Below are 18,992 nucleotides of genomic sequence, written 5' to 3' on the forward strand. Positions count from 1 at the left end.
ACAAGTTACAAGTGCTTCTGGCAATTTGGGAGACACATGATTATCAACTAAATGCAAATTATGTGATCAGCCGTATGGTCACTGTCTTGAACACTATGTGCTTAATTGTCCACTTATTGAGGAATACAGAGATAGTATAATAACCCATGTGACACGTCAAGATATCTTATTAATGAAAATAAGTTACCAGATATACTAAGCGAATTTCCTAAATTTGCTTGTAACAGATAAGTTTACTGTAGATATGTAGATATAAATCCATATGTATACCTGTTAACCCTTTTGGGGCCTAGTTTCTAGGTCTTTTGTGTATCCATATGTTCTTGCGCTACCATCCACAGGATGGATATGGAGAGCACAATAAACTAGCCACTTCAATGGCAAAATCTAATTCTTACACCGGTTATGTTCACCCATCAGTAATAATGGGTACCTGGGTGTTAGTCGACTGGTGTGGGTCGCATCCTGGGACAAAATTGACCGAAATGCTCAGTTTAACTCGCGACTTTTTAAGTCTATGTCATTGTTTTCAGCTACTGTCTGTAAACCTTGTACATGTACTTGTAGAAATAAAGGTATATTATTATTATTATTTGTGGTTGCAGGGGTCGAGTCATAGCTCCTGGCCCTTTCTCTTCGCTGGTTGCTACTAGGTTCACTCCCGCTCCAAGAGCTTTATCAAACCTCTTCCTAAAACTGTGTGGATCCTACCTCCAGTACTTCACTCTCCAGATTGTTCCACTTCCTGACAACTCCAATCCAATAACTGAAGAATTACTTCCTAACATCCCTGTGACTCGATTGAGTTTTCAACTTTCAGTTGTGTGCCCATGTTGCTGTGTCACATCTCTGAAACATTCAGTTCCTATCCACCTTGTCAATTCCTCTCAGTATTTTATATGTAGTTATCATGTCCCCCCCCCCCCGCATCCCTTCTGTCGTCCAATGTCAGGTCGAGTTCCCTTAATCTCTCCTCGTAGGACATACCCCTTAGTTCCGGGACTAGTCTTGTTGCAAACCTTTGTACGTTCTCCAATTTCTTGACGTGCTTACCTGGAGTATACCTGGAGAGTGTTCCGGGGGTCAATGCCCCCACGGCCCGGTCTGTGACCAGGCCTCATGGTGGATCAGGGCCTGATCAACCAGGCTGTTACTGCTGGCCGCACGCAGTCCAACGTACGAACCACAGCCCGGCTGGTCAAGTGCTGACTCTAAGTGTCTGTCCAGTGCCTGCTTGAAGACAACCAGGGATCTATTGGTAATTCTTATGTATGCTGGGAGGAAGTTGAACAGTCTTGGGCCCCTGACACTTGTGTTGTCTCTTGTGACCGGTGTGGGTTCCATACTGGTGCTGCATACTTCAACATGGGCCTGACGCACACTGTGTTAAGTGAACATAGTTCTTGTTAGTTAACCATAGTTCTTGTTAACCATAGTTCTTGTTAGTTAACCATAGTTCTTGTTAACCATAGTTCTTGTTAGTTTACCTGGAGTTTACCTGGAGAGAGTTCCGGGGGTCAACGCCCCCGCGGCCCGGTCTGTGACCAGGCCTCCTGGTGGATCAGAGCCTGATCAACCAGGCTGTTGCTGCTGGCTGCACGCAAACCAACGTACGAGCCAGATTACCACTCCAGCCACAGCCCGGCTGGTCAGGAACCGACTTTAGGTGCTTGTCCAGTGCCAGCTTGAAGACTGCCAGGGGTCTGTTGGTAATCACCCTTATGTATGCTGGGAGGCAGTTGAATAGTCTCGGGTCCCTGACACTTATTGTATGGTCTCTTAACGTGCTAGTGACACCCCTGCTTTTCATTGGGGGGATGTTGCATCGTCTGCCAAGTCTTTTGCTTTTGTAGCGAGTGATTTTCGTGTGCAAGTTCGGTACTAGTCCCTCTAGAATTTTCCAGGTGTATATAATCATGTATCTCTCCCGCCTGCGTTCCAGGGAATACAGGTTCAGGAACCTCAAGCGCTCCCAGTAATTTAGGTGTTTTATCTCCGTTATGCGGACCGTGAAGGTTCTCTGTACATTTTCTAGATCAGCAATTTCAACTGCCTTGAAAGGTGCTGTTAGTGTGCAGCAATATTCCAGCCTAGATAGAACAAGTGACCTGAAGAGTGTCATCATGTTAACTATAGTTCTTGCTAGTTAACCATAGTTCTTGCTAGTTAACCATAGTTCTTGCTAGTTAACCATAGTTCTTGCTAGTTAACCATAGTTCTTGCTAGTTGAAGATAGTTCATGCTAAACAGTTCTTGCTAATTAACCATAGTTCTTGCTAAACATAGTTCTAGCTAGTTGACCATAGTTCTTATGAAACATAGTTCTTGCTAGTTAACCATAGTTCTTGCTAGTTAACCATAGTTCTTATGAAACATAGTTCTTGCTAGTTAACCATAGTTCATGCTAAACATAGTTCTTGCTAGCTAACCATAGTTCTTGCTAGTTAACCATAGTTCTTGCTAGTTAACCACCGGTGGCCTGGTGGCTAAAGCTCCCGCTTCACACATGGAGGGCCCGGGTTCGATTCCCGGCGGGTGGAAACATTTCGACACGTTTCCTTACACCTGTTGTCCTGTTCACCTAGCAGCAAATAGGTACCTGGGTGTTAGTCGACTGGTGTGGGTCGCATCCTGGGGGACAAGATTAAGGACCCCAATGGAAATAAGTTAGACAGTCCTCGATGACGCACTGACTTTCTTGGGTTATCCTGGGTGGCTAACCCTCCGGGGTTAAAAATCCGAACGAAATCTTATCTTATCTTATAGTTCTTGTGAAACATAGTTTTTGCTAGTTAACCATAGTTCTTATGAAACATAGTTCTTGCTAGTTAACCATAGTTCATGCTAAACATAGTTCTTGCTAGTTGACCATAGTTGTGCTAAATATAATTCTTGCAAGTTTAGTTCTTGCTAGTTAACCATAGTTCTTGTTCAACATAGTTCTTGCTAGTTAACCATAGTTCTTGCTAGCTAACCATAGTTCTTGCTAGTTGACCATAGTTCTCATATTAGGAAAAAATTTAGAGAGTACTTCTGAAGAAATGTTGAAACTGATTAATTTTATGAGCCAAAATATTGATGAGAGTGATTGCCTCTTTACCGAGTATGAATTAGATAATGCATTAACCAAAGGTCGATCAACTGCTCCTGGAGAGGATGGTATAACCTATGATATTCTCAGAACTCTAAGGCACGTGCCTGATAACCCTTTGTTGGCACTGTATAATCTCAGTTACATTGAGGGCGTTCTTCCTACTTCCTGGACCAATAGTCTCATTGTGCCTATCCCTAAGCCCCAACAGCCTGATACATTTAGGCCGATCTCCTTAACTAGTTGTCTTTGTAAAACTTTTGAAAGAATGATGCTTAACAGACTGTACTACAGAATCAGACATCAACTTTCCCCCTACCTCTATGGGTTCATGAAAGGTAAAAGTGTGCAGAACTGTATTTCCACCTTTCTCACTGCACACACCTCTACTAGTTTTACCACTTTTCTTGATCTAAAATCTGCATTTGATATTGCGAACAGAACCGTTATACTACATGAACTAGCCAAAATGAATATTGGTGGTAGCTTACTCTGCTGGATAATAGGATACCTGTCAAATAGAGTATCCTCTGTCCTTTACCAAGGCTTCAGAAGTGATTCTAAAGAAATGTCTTTAGGTACACCGCAGGGAGGAGTTCTTAGTCCCATGCTATTTAATATTCTGATTAATGCTCTCCTAAATGCTCTACCTGCCTCACCTAAACATATAGCTATAAGCTATGCTGATGATATCATGATCCATACAACAGGGCATAAGAAGATGAATACCATTCTTAATGAAGTTCAAGCAATTTGTAATCGACTAGGCCTCATAATATCTTCCTCTAAAACTAAGATATTAACAAGCAAACGACATCCCCCACCCATCTATTTGCAGGGTGAAATCATTAGCTACGTTAAAACTTACAGATATCTTGGTGTAGATGTACCCTTTAACAAATCCACTATACCACAACTAAACAAGAAATGTAAAGCTAGGCTAAATGCTCTCAAAGCTGTTGCTGGCTACAATCCCAACTATGGTGCAAATGTGAGAATCGTGAGAATGATGTACATAGCCTATGTTAGGTCCTTAATTGATTATGCTGCTCCCATGTTGATATTAGCTAGAGAAAGTTCTCTCCGACCCTTGGAGTTAATGCAAAATGAAGCTCTCAGGATTATTCTTGGCTGTCCCAGATCTACAAAAGTTCTTAACATGAGGAAGGAGCTTGGTATTTCTAGTATCAGTGATAGGATTGTTGAAATTAACACTGTACTCGGTATTAGAATGTTGAGAAACGAACCAGACACTGTCACAGTGAATCTTACCAAGTGTCTAGAGGTAAATACACACAGATCTAAATGGATTGTGAAAACGTGCAATTGCATTAAGTTTTATAACCTGCATGAACTGTATCACTGTAGGCAACAAGAGCATTTCACCCCTCCATGGAAGATGTGTTCATTTAATATCACATACCTACAAGTTCCTCCCAAGAAGCTCATTGCTAGTAATCCCTTCCTTAAATCTCTTGTTAGAGCAACTGCTCAAGAAGAAATTTCTCACCTAGCTGGTAGTAACAAGTTATCACAAGTTATATACACTGATGGATCTAAACAGGAGTCTTCTGGCAGGGCTGCATCTGCTCTTGTTGCCACCTCCCTAGTTAAGAACGATAATAAATTTGTTGAGTTAGGCATAAGAATTAACAACTGGGCGTCTACACTGCAAACTGAATTGTTTGCAATCCTAATGGCGCTAAAGCTAACCTATGACACTGAGCTTGACTCTATCATCATTACTGATTCTATGTCATCATTGAAGGCTCTTGGCTCATATAATGACTCCAACAACATGCTCATTGGGGAAGGCAGGTATAGATACTCAAAAATTAGGGAAAAAGGAATTAATGTACAATTGCTATGGATCCCATCACACATTGGGTTACTCCTTCATGATAAAGTTGATATGTTAGCCAAGAAGAGTATGGAGAAGGAGAATGTAGAATATAACTTTGGTATAACTGTGTCTAGCATTAGGAATAATATTAGGAGAGAAGTAAATAATGAAAATGATTGTTATAGGAATGCAGTTAGAAGCCTGAGTAGATCTATAACCCACTATGATAACATGAACGTAGATAAGTATGTTTATGGAGCAACTTGCAATGTGAACAGACTGACTGATGTTGTAGTGGCCAGGCTTAGGCTTGGTTATAAGTACTTCTGGCAGTTTGGGAGACACACAGATGATGATCAAACTAAATGTAAATTATGTGATCAGGCATATGGTCATTCTCTTGAACACTATGTGCTTAATTGTCCACTTATTGAGGAATACAGAGACAGACAGTATAATAACCTATGTGACATGTCAAGATATCTTATTAATGAAAATAAGATACCAGATATACTAAGCAAATTTCCTAAATTTGCTTGTAACAGATAAGTGAACTATAGATATGTAGATATAAATCCATATGTATTCTTGTTAACCCTTTGGGGCCTAGTTCCTAGGCCTTTTGTGTATCCATATGCTCTCGCGCTACCGTCCACAGGATGGATATGGGGTGCACAATAAACTAGCCACTTCGGTGGCAAAATCTAATCTTCTGCTAAACATAATTCTTGCAAGTTAGCCATAATTCTTGCTAAACATAGTTCTTGCTAGTTAACCATAGTTCTTGTGAAACGTGGTTCTTGCTAGTTAACCATAGTTCATGCTAAACATAGTACTTGCTAGTTAGCCATAGGTCTTGCTGGTTAACCATAGTTCTTGCTAGTTAACCATAGTTCTTGTTTAACATAATTCTTGCTAGTTAAGCATAGTTCTTGCTAAACATAGTTCTTGCTAGTTGACCATAGTTCTTGCTAGTTGACCATAGTTCTTGTTAGTTAACCATAGTTCTTGCTAGTTAACCATAGTTCTTGCTAAACATAGTTCTTGCTAGTTAACCATAGTTCTTTCTAAACGTAGTTCTTGCTAGTTAACCATAGTTCTTGCTAAACATAATTCTTGCTAGTTAACCATAATTCTTGCTAAACATAATTCTTGCTAGTTAACCATAGTAATTGTTAAACATAATTCTTGCTAATTAACCATAGTTCTTGCTAGTTAACCATAGTTCTTGTTAAACATAGTTCTTACTAGTTAACCAGTTATTGCTAAACATAATTCTTGCTGAACATGGTTCTTGCTAGTTAACCATAGTTATTACTAAATATAGTACACAAATAACCCGCACATAAAAGAGAGAAGCTTACGACGACGTTTCGGTCCGACTTGGACCATTGACAAAGTCACACTAACAGAGGTGGAGCAGGACGGCTATATATATAGGCAGGAAGAGGTGGAGGTAGTAGTAGTAGTAGTACAAGAATTGTATATAATACCGACAGGATGAAATGACACATGCACAACACCCGGGCATCCCCACCGTAGACGTTTCGCCATCCAGCCAGCCACTGGATGGCGAAACGTCCACAACAAAGACAACCAGACGCCGCACATGTGTCTTAATTTCATCAGTAGTTGTAGTAGAAGAAGAAGAGGTAGTGGTAGTGGTAGAAGTGGGAAATAAGGAAGACGAGCCAGTCAAATACAAAGGAAGGGGAGCACTGTGTATCGTTCCAGTCACGGTATTGTGCCTTTTTGTTATTTACGAAATATAGTTCTTGCTAGTTAACCATAGTTATTGATAAACATAGTTCTTGCTAGTTAACCATAGTTATTGATAAACATAGTTCTTGCTAGTTAACCATAGTTATTGATAAACATAGTTCTTGCTAGTTAACCATAGTTATTGCTAAACATAGTTCTTGATATTCATAGTTCTTGTTAGTTAACCATAGTTCTTGTTAGTTAACCATAGTTCTTGCTAGTTAACCATAATTCTTGCTAGTTCACCATAGTTCTTGCTAGTTAACCATAGTTCTTACTAAACATAGTTCTTGCTAGTTAACCATAGTTCTTGCTAGTTAACTATAGTTCTTGCTAAACATAGTTCTTGCTAGTTAACCATAGTTCTTGCTAATTAACTATAGTTCTTGCTAGTTAACCATAGTTCTTGCTAGTTGAACATAATTCTTGCTTCAGAGTTTTTATGTAAGCTTTGAAGAAAAAATATTTTTGACAATGATTTTGAAGGTGGATGGATGGTATGGATACATAAAAGATACATTACTGCCAGTACTTTATTAGGTACTGTGTAGATTTAACCTAGGATAGCCCAGTAAATTCGAGTAATGTGGCACTTAAGTCAGGGTAGCTATATAATATGGATTTTCTAATTTTAATACATGTTGCTTTGCAGAAAGTAAGCTTATTTAGTCATAGATACACCTGTACAGTTATCATATAGTGTAAATTATCTACCATAACCCAGAAAATAGGTCAAACAAAATGGTTTATACCTGCCTGAAATTCTTTGCATTACAAGGGACTTTTTATAATGTAGTTATGTATACTGTATATAATATACATACTGTACTCGTTCAATTTTGATAAACATAATTCTCCTCCTACAGATCCTCTGAAGTTGGGTTCAAATGGTCACATCGAACAACCTCTACATTTCCGCAAGGATCCAAGTCAAGCACCCGAGTGGATGATCAGTACTAATGCTAAGATTCAACAGGCCAATGCCTTCATCATTGTGACACCGGAGTATAACTGTGCACTGCCTCCTGCACTCACAAGTATCATGGATCAGTTCCCACCAGCATCTTACAGACACAAGCCATGTGCCATAGTAGCTTATTCCTTAGGTAAGCCCTTTAGTCTTAGGATAATATACTGTCTTACCTCTTTGGTGCTTAGTAGTAGTATTTTAACACACCAGCAGTCTCCCACCGAGGTATGGTGACCCAAACACTTTCACCATCATTAATTATCACTGTCTTGTCAGAAGCATATGGATACTACAGTTCAGATACCCTGCCAAATTGCAATATCCTCACCTATCCTTCAGAGTGCAGGCACTATACATTCCCACCTCTAGGACTCAGATTCAGCCAACCGGTTTATCTGAATCCCTTCACAAGATGTTACCTTCCTCACACTCTGAAGTCCCAAAAACCATTTGCCTCCACTCCGAACATGCTCACACACACCTGCTGGATGTCAAAGCCCCTCGCTCACATAACTTCCTTTACTCTTTCCCCCTCCAACTCGCCTTCCCTCCACTACAGATTTATACACTCTTCAAGTCATCCTATTTTGCTCCATCCTTTCCAAGTGTTCAAACCACCAACAGCCCCTCCTCAGCCCTCTGCATAATACATTTAGCAAATCCACACCTCCTAATTTCCAAGCTAAGAATTCTCTACATTACGTATATTCACACCACACATTGCCCTCAGACATATCTCCACTGCCTTCAGCCTTCTTGTTGCAACATTCACAACCTATGCTTTGCACTATGCTCTCACTCATTTCCCATTTTGCCTCTATGGATAATATTCTGTCTTCACAGATCTCTCAGCTCACCACTCACCTTTTTACCCCCTCATCAACTCTGCAGTTCACCTCGTCTTTCATAGACCCATCTGCTGACATGTCCACTCTCAACTGTCTGAACACATTCACTTCCTCCATACTCCCACCTTCCAATCTTTTATTACCTAAATCATTTGTTACCCTCATCATCATGTTCTTTACTGTATTCACTATTAATTACCTTCTTTTACATACTCTCCCAAATTTGTCCACCAACCTTTGCATCTTCAGAATCTCAAAAGCACAGTGTCATTGGCCAAAAGCAACTGATAACTCCTATTTTGTATTAGATTCTGCATATTTAAATCCCACACTTTTCCCAATACCCTAGCATTCACTTCTTTTACAACCTTTCCTATAAATATGTTAAACAACCATAGTGACATCACACATCCCTGTCTAAGGCCTACTTTTACTAGAAAATAATCTCCTTCTCTCATACATTTCTTAACCTGAGCTTCACTATCCCCATAAAAGCTTAACTACATTCATCTACCCCACCACCTATTCCATACACTTGCAACATCTGCCACACTGATCCTCTATTCACCCTATCATATGCCTCTTCTAAATCCACAAATGCAACAAAAACTTCCTTACAATTATCAAAATATTATTCACTTGTGTGCTTCAATGTAAAACTTGGTTTACATGTTATTCCCATTATATTTCCTACAGCATCCTTCAGACACGAGTTAGGTACTGTTCTCGCTTATTTCTTATGTCAACCCTTAATTTTGTGATGTATGTATTATCATACTTTTTTTGTAATATCTTTTATTCCTGTAATATTTTTTTTACAATTTGAGGCCTATCCAACAACAGACAGTAGGGCCAGTGATCACTGCAATCATTACCAGGTATATCTTCGTATGTAGGACTTTTGAAGTATACATTACAATCAGCATCATCAGATAACATTAGCCCAACATTTGAGTACTTCCACCAGGTCTGAAAACACATTTGCATTTTATACTCAGGATATGATTTTTAGCAGGACAGTGTATAGAAGTCTTTTGGTAGCTTTATAATATGAATTATACCCATCATGAGGGGCTGAAGTCACACCAGACCCATCAGACACACAATGAATCCAGGGACTTATCACCTACAGTCCTCTCAAGGAAGGTTCCTTGATGTTGGTGAGGGGCTCTTGATTTAGGGAATTGGATCTGTGCTCCAGTTCCCCGAATTAAGCCTGAATGCCTTCCACATCCCCCCCCCAGGCGCTGTATAATCCTCCGGGTTTAGCGCTTCCCTTTGATTATAATAATAATAATAATCACCTACAGTGATAAGTGGTACCTCGGGATATAGTAATGTGGGTCATTTATGTTTATGACACTGTAAGTGTTGAGGTTAAGGTTCAAAGAAATACTGCATCATTCGCAAAGGTATTATCAACACTTATGAAGGATAACATGTTAAACTTGATGGAGAGTTGACATCACATACTTTTAAATGTCAGTTCCTACCACCAGGTGCATCATTAAGGCTGCATCCCACTTCCACACTTGTCGAGTAAACCTTGATCCCTAAATAAAGGATTTAAGTCAACTTTATTTAGTGTATATACTTGAGGAGATAACTCAACCTATATTTATCCTGATGATAAATGAGACACTTGTGCAACATTTGGGTGTCTTTATTCTGGAAACATTTTGCCACTCAGTGGCTTCTTCAGTCCATTGCAGAGAAAAGTGGAAGATGATGAATTTGAGGTAATCAGTTCTTCAGCCTGGAGTTGATGTGTTCAGTCCATTAATCTTAACAAAAGTGCAGCATACTCGTGAAAATGGAGCTTACGTACTGATGACAAATGGGGTGGAGCAGTGGTAGCTGGAGTCACCAACGTACAAAACCACTAGTGCATGAGATCTCTTCTCTCAGGTAACCCCCACCTTCACTGCCAGCTCATCCCCATCCTAGTAATATTTTAATCAGAACTAAGCATTAAAGCCACAAGGGTCATACAACACTCCCCAGTAATAAACATGCAGATTTAAACATCTGGTTATGCTTGAAGACTATGTAGCCATACCAAACCTGGTGTTCCTTTAATTTCCTTTTTTGGTTAAACTTATTTATTTATAGGTTTGTGTAACCCATCATGACTTTAGATAAAAAAAATGTGAGTATGGTCTGTGGTGTGACTACTGTTGTCAGTCACTTGTCTACTGGCATGAATAATCTGGCATGTTATCAACTAAGACTCTAGTACTTCTTGTTTCTCAAACTGACTCAGTTGTTAGTACAGTTATAATCATGAAGTGCTTGACCCTTAAGTCATACAGTCCCTGGGAAAAGGGTGATAATCAGGCTTGATACAAGGAAGGGCAGGGTAGCTTCAGTTCCCTGAATCAGGAGCTCTTTAGTATTCTTCTTATATAAATCTGCTGCCCAAATAGATAATAATAATAATAATTTTTATTTGGACATGATACATAGTTGTACAAGGAATTATAGTGGTTGGGTATACATGCCAAAACCCCCTTGTATGCAGAGCATTATGGGCAGGCTTAAAATTAACTTAAGATTAAATATGCAATGATATATTCAGTGGTAAAAATTACAGTAAACAAATTACAACATGAAGTACAGATAGCTAGTAGTTAGTGAAGCTGTAGGTTACATCTTAGAGGATGCAAATACCCCTAATGGGAATTAGCCCCACTGGTTCTTGGATTAACCTGGGTTATTAACCAGTTAGCTGGACTCGAGTCCTGGATGTGAGAAGTACAGCGCCTGCACTCTGAAGAAGTAGAGATATGTTACAGTTTTTGAACTCTAGTACAGTATCTGCATGCCTCTGGCAAGACAGTGATGGAGAGAATGGTGATAAAAGTGTTTATTCTTTTTTGGGTCACCCTACCTCAGTGGGAAATGGCCAATGTATTAAAAAAAATTTAACCCTCCAGAGTGAAGAGTCTGAATAAAAAGTCTTATTTAACATTGTATATGAGAGGGCCCTGCTTATACAGTAGGTTAGGTTCTGGGATACTGCTGTAAAGCAAAAATTGCTGTAAAGTGAAACATAGCTTTGTTTCACTTTCAAATACATATAAAAGTCTGATAACATGTTTAAGATAAGATTTTGTTTGGATTTTTAAACCCGGAGGGTTAGCCACCTAGGATAACCCAAGAAAGGCAGTGCGTCATTGATGGACTGTCTGTCTTATTTCCATTGAGGTCCTCAATCTTGTCCCCCAGGATGTGACCCACACCAGTCGACTGACATCCAGGTACGTACTTGCTAGGTGAACAGGACAACAGGTGAAAGGAAACATGTCAGATGTTTACACCCTGCCAGGAATCGAACCTGGACCCTCAGCATGTGAAGAGAGAACTTTTCCTACCAGGCCACCTGAGCTTATATTTATTGTAGGAAGTCTGAATTAATGAAGAATGGGTATAATTGAAAAACCACTGCATTAGCAAGGTGTTGTAAAGTGAAGCACTGTAAAGCAAGGCCCTCCTGTACTGCAATGAGTATTTCCACCAGTATTGAAGCTTTCTTGCACTGATATTTTGCTAGGAATGTAACTTCCAGCACAGTTAATTTTCTTACACTTTAACATTACGAACCACAGCCTGGCTGGTCAGGTGCAGTACTGACTTTAGGTGCCTGTCCAGTGCCTTCTTGAAGACAGCCAAGGGTCTATTGGTAATTCCCCTTATGTATGCTGGGAGGCAGTTGAACAGTCTTGGGCCCCTGACACTTGTTATGTTGTCTCTCATTGTGCTCATGGTGCCCCTGCTTTTCATTGGGGGAATGTTCCATCTCCTGCCCAGTTTTTGCTTTTGTAGGGAGTGATTTTCGTGTGCAATTTTAGGACTATTCCCTCCAGGATTTTCCAAGTGTATATTATCATGTATCGTACTTGCTTGCATTCCAGGGAATACAGATCTAGGGACTTCAACCGTTCCCAGTAATTTAGGTGCCTTATCATACTTGTGTGCCATGAAAGTTCTTCGTACACTCTCCAGGTCAGCAATTTTGCTTGCCTTGAAGGAGGCAGTTAGTGTACAGTAGGAAAGGGGGACAAAAGAGATTGTAAAAATTATAGGGGAATAAGTTTACTGAGTATACCAGCTAAAGTGTATAGTAGGGTTATTATTGAAAGTATTAGAGGTAAGACAGAGAGCAGGATTGCAGATGAGCAAGGATGAGCAAGGGTAAGGGATGTGTAGATCAGGTGTTTACATTGGAGCATATATGTGAACAGTATTTAGATAGGTGGGGAAGTTTTCATTGCATTTACGGATTTAGAAGAGGCATATGATAAGAGTGGATAGGGGAGCAATGTGGCAGATGTTGCAAGTGTATGGAATAGGTAGTAAGTTACTAAATGCTGTAAAGAGTTTTTATGAGAATAGTGAGGCTTAAAGTACATCAGTAAAAGTACATCTTAGACAGGGGTATGTAATGTCACCATGGTTGTTTAACATATTTACAGATGGGGCTGTAAAAGAAGTAAATGCTAGGGTGTTGGGGAGAGGGGTGGGATTAAATTATGGAGAGTCAAATACAACATGGGAGTTGACAGTTACTTTTTGCTGATGATACTGTGCTTTTGGGGGATTCTAAAGAAAAGTTGCAAAGGTTAGTGAACGAGTTTGGAAGGGTGTGTAAAGGTAGAAAGTTGAAAGTGAATATAGATAAGAGTAAGGTGACGAAGGTATCAAATGATTTAGATAAAGAAAAATTGGATATCACTTTGGAGGGAGGGAGTATGGAAGAAGTGAATGTTTTCAGATATTTGGGAGTTGACTTGTCAGCAGATGGGTTCATAAAGAATGAAGTAAACCATGGAATTGATGAGAGAGAAAAGGTGAGTAGTGTGTTGAGGTATCTGTGGAGACAAAGAATGTTGTCCATGGAGGCAAAGAGGGGAATGTACGAGAGTATAGTGGTACGAACACTCATTTATATGGGTGTGAAGCGTGGGATGTAAATGCTGCAGTGGGAAGGTGGCCGGAGGCAGTGGAGATATCATGTCTGGGAGCAGTGTGTGGTGCGAATATTATGCAGAGAATTCATAGTGTGGAAATTAGGAGGAGGTGTGGAGTTACTAAAAGTATTAGTCAGAGGGCTGAAGAGGGGTTTTTAAGGTGGTTTGGTCATTTAGAGAGAATGGAACAAAGTAGAATAACTTGGAGAACATATAAATCTACTGGGAAAGGAAGGCAGGGTAGGGGTTGTCCCCAAAAAGGTTGGAGGGAGGGGGTAATGGTTTTGTGAGCAAGGGGCTTGGACTTTCAGCAAGCGTGTGTGTGAATGGAGACGAATGGCTTTTGGGACTTGACGAGCTGTTGGAGTGTGAGCAGGTTAATATTTTGTGAAGGAATTCAGGGAAAACGGTTAGCCAGACTTGAATCCTGGAAATGGGAAGTACAATGCCTGCACTTTAAAGGAGGGGTTTAGGATATTGGCAGTTTGGAGGGACTTCTAAACTGTCATATCTGAGTGCCTCTGCAAAAACAGTGATTATGTGTGAGTGATGGTGAAAGTGTTGAATGATGATGAAAGATTTTTCTTTCTTTTTGTTTTTTTTTCTTTTTGGGTCACCCTGCCTCGGTGGGAAATGGCCGACATGATAAAAAAAATACTGAAAGTATACACTGAATCCATAATGGGTAAGTTTGTTAGGATAAATCTATATAATTTATAACACCAATAAATATATATAATTTATCACCAAGATTTTCTGTAAAATACAGTGGAACCTGTACTTACAAGTTTAATCTGTTTTGTGACCTTGCTCGTATCCAGATTTTCTTGAATGCTGAGTCAATTTTCCTCATTTAAATTAACTGAAATGCAATTAATCCTTTCCAGTTCTCAGGAGGCACAACAAAATACTTCAATATTTCACTAATGTCAACTCTGTGGTTTATTTATCTATCAAAATTCATCTAATATGACATAATAAACAATATAAATGTCATAGAAACCTTAACTCTGATATTAACCCTCCCCTTAAACATCTCCTTGCCAACCTCAACAGAACACATGACCATAACACAAGGCACAGATCACTCTTTGATGTTCCTCGTGTCCATCTCACGCTATGCAAAAACTCAATGCACATAAAAGGCCCTAAAATCTGGAATTCATTACCTGTAAATATAAAAGAAACACTACCTGTTTATAAATTCAAGTCTCTTCTCAAAGATCACTTACTCACTCAAAACCAAATAAATACTGAATAACTGAACCTTATAAATTGTATATCCTATATGTTACTCACAATTATCACACAAATGTTAAACCTAGGACCCAATGTGACTTGAGCTAGAGTTCGTCACGGCCACGCTAGCTGGAGATTCGTCTGTAAAAACTTGCATTTGTGGTCACAGAGGTGCCTGTGCTAACTTTCCTATGGTGTAGAAATATACCTAGTTGGATGAATCTTATTGTGGCTAGCTGGTCTAGTGGCTAGCGCGACGGGCTGGAGTTTTGAGACTCTATGACCGCGGGTTCAATCCCGGCCGGGGGTATGGTTTTTTTTCTAGGACCCAATCTAACTTTATTATTTTTTTAAATACACTACCTAACAGAATACTCCATTCGACTGAATGTACAGCAATGCAAGCAACCATATGACCTGTCTTTGTAATACTCATTTGTGCTTTATAGTTATCTGTTTACAATAATGTTTTATCACTGATTTCATCATTGCTTAGTTAATCTTAAGTTAATTTTAAGCCAGCCCGTAATGCTATGCATATAAGTGGCTTTGGCATGCTGCTCTTACCTGTATTTTTTGTACCTCTGTATGTATGCTTAAATTACTAAATAAATAAATAAATAAATAAATATACTCTAGAATGAATAAATTATGTCATTACCTTTGTGACTACGTAGTGGTGCCGACGGCAGACGTGAGTTTATTTGGAGACAGGACAAAATACTCCTTCAGTATTTTGCTATCAACTCTATGGCTTATTTATCTATCAAAATTCATCTAATATAACATAATAAACAATATAAATAACATAGAAACCTGATATATACTCTTAAATGAATAAAATATGTCTTGTGACAGGTGGAGGAGGCCATAACTGCTCCTGCATTGTTGTGGTATTCACTGCCATCTGGTGATTATTATTTATTAGTAGATTTGTATTCTTATAATAATTTATATTATCACATTACATATATTATATAATTATTATATTTTACATATGATTTATTATTGTTATTATTATGATTATTATTATTATTATTATTATTAATATTAATATGTACCTATTCTTATAATACAGTGGACCCCCGGCATACGATGTTAATCCATTCCTGAGAGCTCATCGTATGCCGAAATTATCGTAAGGCGAATTAATTTTCCCCATAAGAAATAACAGAAATCAAATTAATCCGTGCAAGACACCCAAAAGTATGAAAAAAAAAAAATTTACCACATGAAATATTAATTTTAATACACACAAACTGAAGAAGACATCCACATGTACTAAGCTACTAAGAATAGAATACATGACACTTACCTTTAATGAAGATCTGGTGATGATTGATGGGATGGGAGGAGGGGAGAGTGTGGAAGTTGTTATTGTTTAGAAGGGGAATCCCCTTCCATTAGGCCTTGAGGTAGCAACTCCTTTTCCAGGGTTACTTCCCTTCTTCTTTTAATGCCACTATGACCAGCTTGAGAGTCACTGGACCTCTGTTGCACAACATATCTGTCCAAAGTGGCCTGTACCTCCCATTCCTTTAAAACTTTACTAAAATGGGCCATAACATTGTCATTGTACAGTGTTATGGCCCATGTGTGCAAAGCTACTGCAAGCCAACATGGCTTGCAGTAGCTTTGCACACATTTCCTTAATCTTTGAAGTAGGCAACTTCCTCAATTTCTCTCTCCCCTCCTCTGGAGCAGTTTCCTCAGGTCTGGCCTCTTGCTGTTAAAGATGATCTTGCAGCTCTTCAGTGGTTAGTTCTTCATTGTCCTCCTCCACCAACTCTTCCACATCCTCCCCACTAACCTCCAGCCCCAAGGACTTTCCCAATGCCACAATAGATTCCACAACTAGCATAGGCTCCTGAGGGTTAGCCCCAAACACTACAAAATCCCTTCCTTCTACACATTGTGGCCACAGTTTCTTCCAAGCAGAGTTCAAGGTCCTCTTAGTCACTCCCTCCCAAGCCTTACATATAAGGTTTACACAATTGAGGATATGAAAGTGATCTTTCCAAAACTCTTTTAGAGTCAATCGAGTGTCTGAGGTCACCTCAAAGCACTTTTGAAACATAGCTTTTGTGTAGAGTTTTTGAAGTTTGAAATGACCTGCTGGTCCATGGGCTGCAGGAGAGGAGTGGTATTAGGAGGCAAAAACTTGACCTTAATGAAGCTCATGCCCCCACAAAGTCGCTCTGCCAAGTCTGAAGGATGACTAGGAGCATTGTCTAATACCAGGAGGCACTTAAGGTCCAATTTCTTTTCCATTAGGTAATTTTTCACAGTGGGGGCAAATGCATGGTGTAACCAGTCATAGAAAAGGTCCCTAGTGACCCATGCCTTACTGTTTGCCCTCCACAGCACACACAAATTAGCCTTGACAACATTGTTTTGCCTGAACGCACTGAGAGTTTCAGATTGATACACCAATAAAGACTTCACTTTGCAATCACCACTAGCATTAGCACACATCAGAAGAGTAAGCCTGTCTTTCATAGGCTTATGTCCTGGGAGTGCCTTTTCCTCCTGAATAATGTAGGTCCTGCTTGGCATTTTCTTCCAAAACAGGCCTGTTTTGTCACAATTAAACACTCGTTCAGGTTTCAATTCTTCACTGTCTATGTAATCCTTGAATTCCTTCACATATTTTTCAGCTGCTTTTGGGTCCAAACTGGCAGCCTCATCATGCCTTATCACACTATGTATGCCACTACAATTCTTAAATCTTTCAAACCAATCTTTGCTGGCCTTAAATTCACTCACATTACCACTAGTTGCAGGCATTTTTTCAATTAAATCTTCATGCAACTTCCTAGCCTTTTCACATATGATCACTTGAGAGATGCTATCTCCTGCTATCTATTTTTCATTTATTTTTTTATTATTATTAACACACTGGCCGATTTCCACCAAGGCAGGGTGGCCTGAAAAAGAAAAACTTTCACCATCATTCACTCCATCACTGTCTTGCCAGAAGGGTGCTTTACACTACAGTTTTTAAACTGCAACATTAATACCCCTCCTTCAGAGTGCAGGCACTGTACTTCCCATCTCCGGGACTCAAGTCCGGCCTGCCGGTTTCCCTGAATCCCTTCATAAATGTTACTTTGCTCACACTCCAACAGCACGTCAAGTATTAAAAGCCATTTGTCTCCATTCATTCCTATCAAACACGCTCACGCATGCCCGCTGGAAATCCAAGCCCCTCACACACAAAACCTCCTTTGCCCTCTCCCTCCAACCTTTCCTAGGCCGACCCCTACCCCACCTTCCTTCCACTACAGACTGATACACTTTTGAAGTCATTCTGTTTCGCTCCATTCTCTCTACATGTCCGAACCACCTCAACAACCCTTCCTCAGCCCTCTGGACAACAGTTTTGGCAATCCCGCACCTCCTCCTAACTTCCAAACTACGAATTCTCTGCATTATATTCACACCACACATTGCCCTCAGACATGACATCTCCACTGCCTCCAGCCTACTCCTCGCTGCAACATTCATCACCCATGCTTCACACCCATACAGGAGCATTGGTAAAACTATACTCTCATACATTCTCTCAAACATTTTTCATTTATCCACACCAATAAGTCTCTCAACATCTTCTAACACTTGCAATCTCTTTCGAAAACAGACATGCACCTTTTGCAAGAACAGCTTCCTTGATTGCCGTTTTGTTGGCCACTATAGTAGTGATGGTTGATTGGGGTTTGGTATACAACCTGGCCAGCTCCTACACATGCACTCCACTTTCGTACTTTGCAATTATCTCTTTCTTCATTCCATAGTAATTAGCACCCTTTTTCCTGCAGGGTTGGCACAAGAAGCTTTCTTGGGGCCCATGGTGACTTATTTTGCAGAAATAAGCACCAAAAACACTGTGATAATATGGAATGTACTGAATGCATGCTTAGATGCGACCTCACTCGCTGGCTTGTAAACACTGGCATGCACGGGGCAGCTGAGGACACACGTGGGACGCGTCCCGGACGAATCGTGTGTGGCGGGTTTTTTACCGTGTGGCGAGGCAAAATTTTTGCGTTAAAATGTATCGTATGCCGGATTTAACGTATGCCAATGCCATCGTATGCCGGGTGTCCACTGTAATACTCTTGCTTACCATTTGGAATTTTTATTCACTCAAAAGATAGAAGATTTACTGTTATGCAGACTACTACATTATTGTAATAATTGTATAAATAACATCAACCCATTCATGACTGCGTATTGGAATGGCCAGTTGGACAGGTATTGGATGGTGACG

General features: G+C 39.9%; 1 protein-coding gene across 2 annotated transcripts in view; it reads left to right on the top strand.

The window, feature by feature from the left end:
- The window catches only part of LOC128687673 (NADH:(hydroxy)cinnamate reductase subunit CrdA), a 45,665-nt gene that overhangs the window by 17,250 nt on the left and 9,423 nt on the right, over window positions 1–18,992 (top strand). For both annotated transcript variants that reach the window (XM_053775258.2, XM_053775259.2), the window contains one exon: window positions 7,562–7,801. In XM_053775258.2, coding sequence (XP_053631233.1) covers window positions 7,562–7,801 — 240 coding nt within the window. The remainder of the gene's footprint in view (window positions 1–7,561; window positions 7,802–18,992) is intronic.

Source organism: Cherax quadricarinatus, chromosome 11 (assembly GCF_038502225.1).
Source record: "Cherax quadricarinatus isolate ZL_2023a chromosome 11, ASM3850222v1, whole genome shotgun sequence".
Taxonomy (NCBI): domain Eukaryota; kingdom Metazoa; phylum Arthropoda; class Malacostraca; order Decapoda; family Parastacidae; genus Cherax; species Cherax quadricarinatus.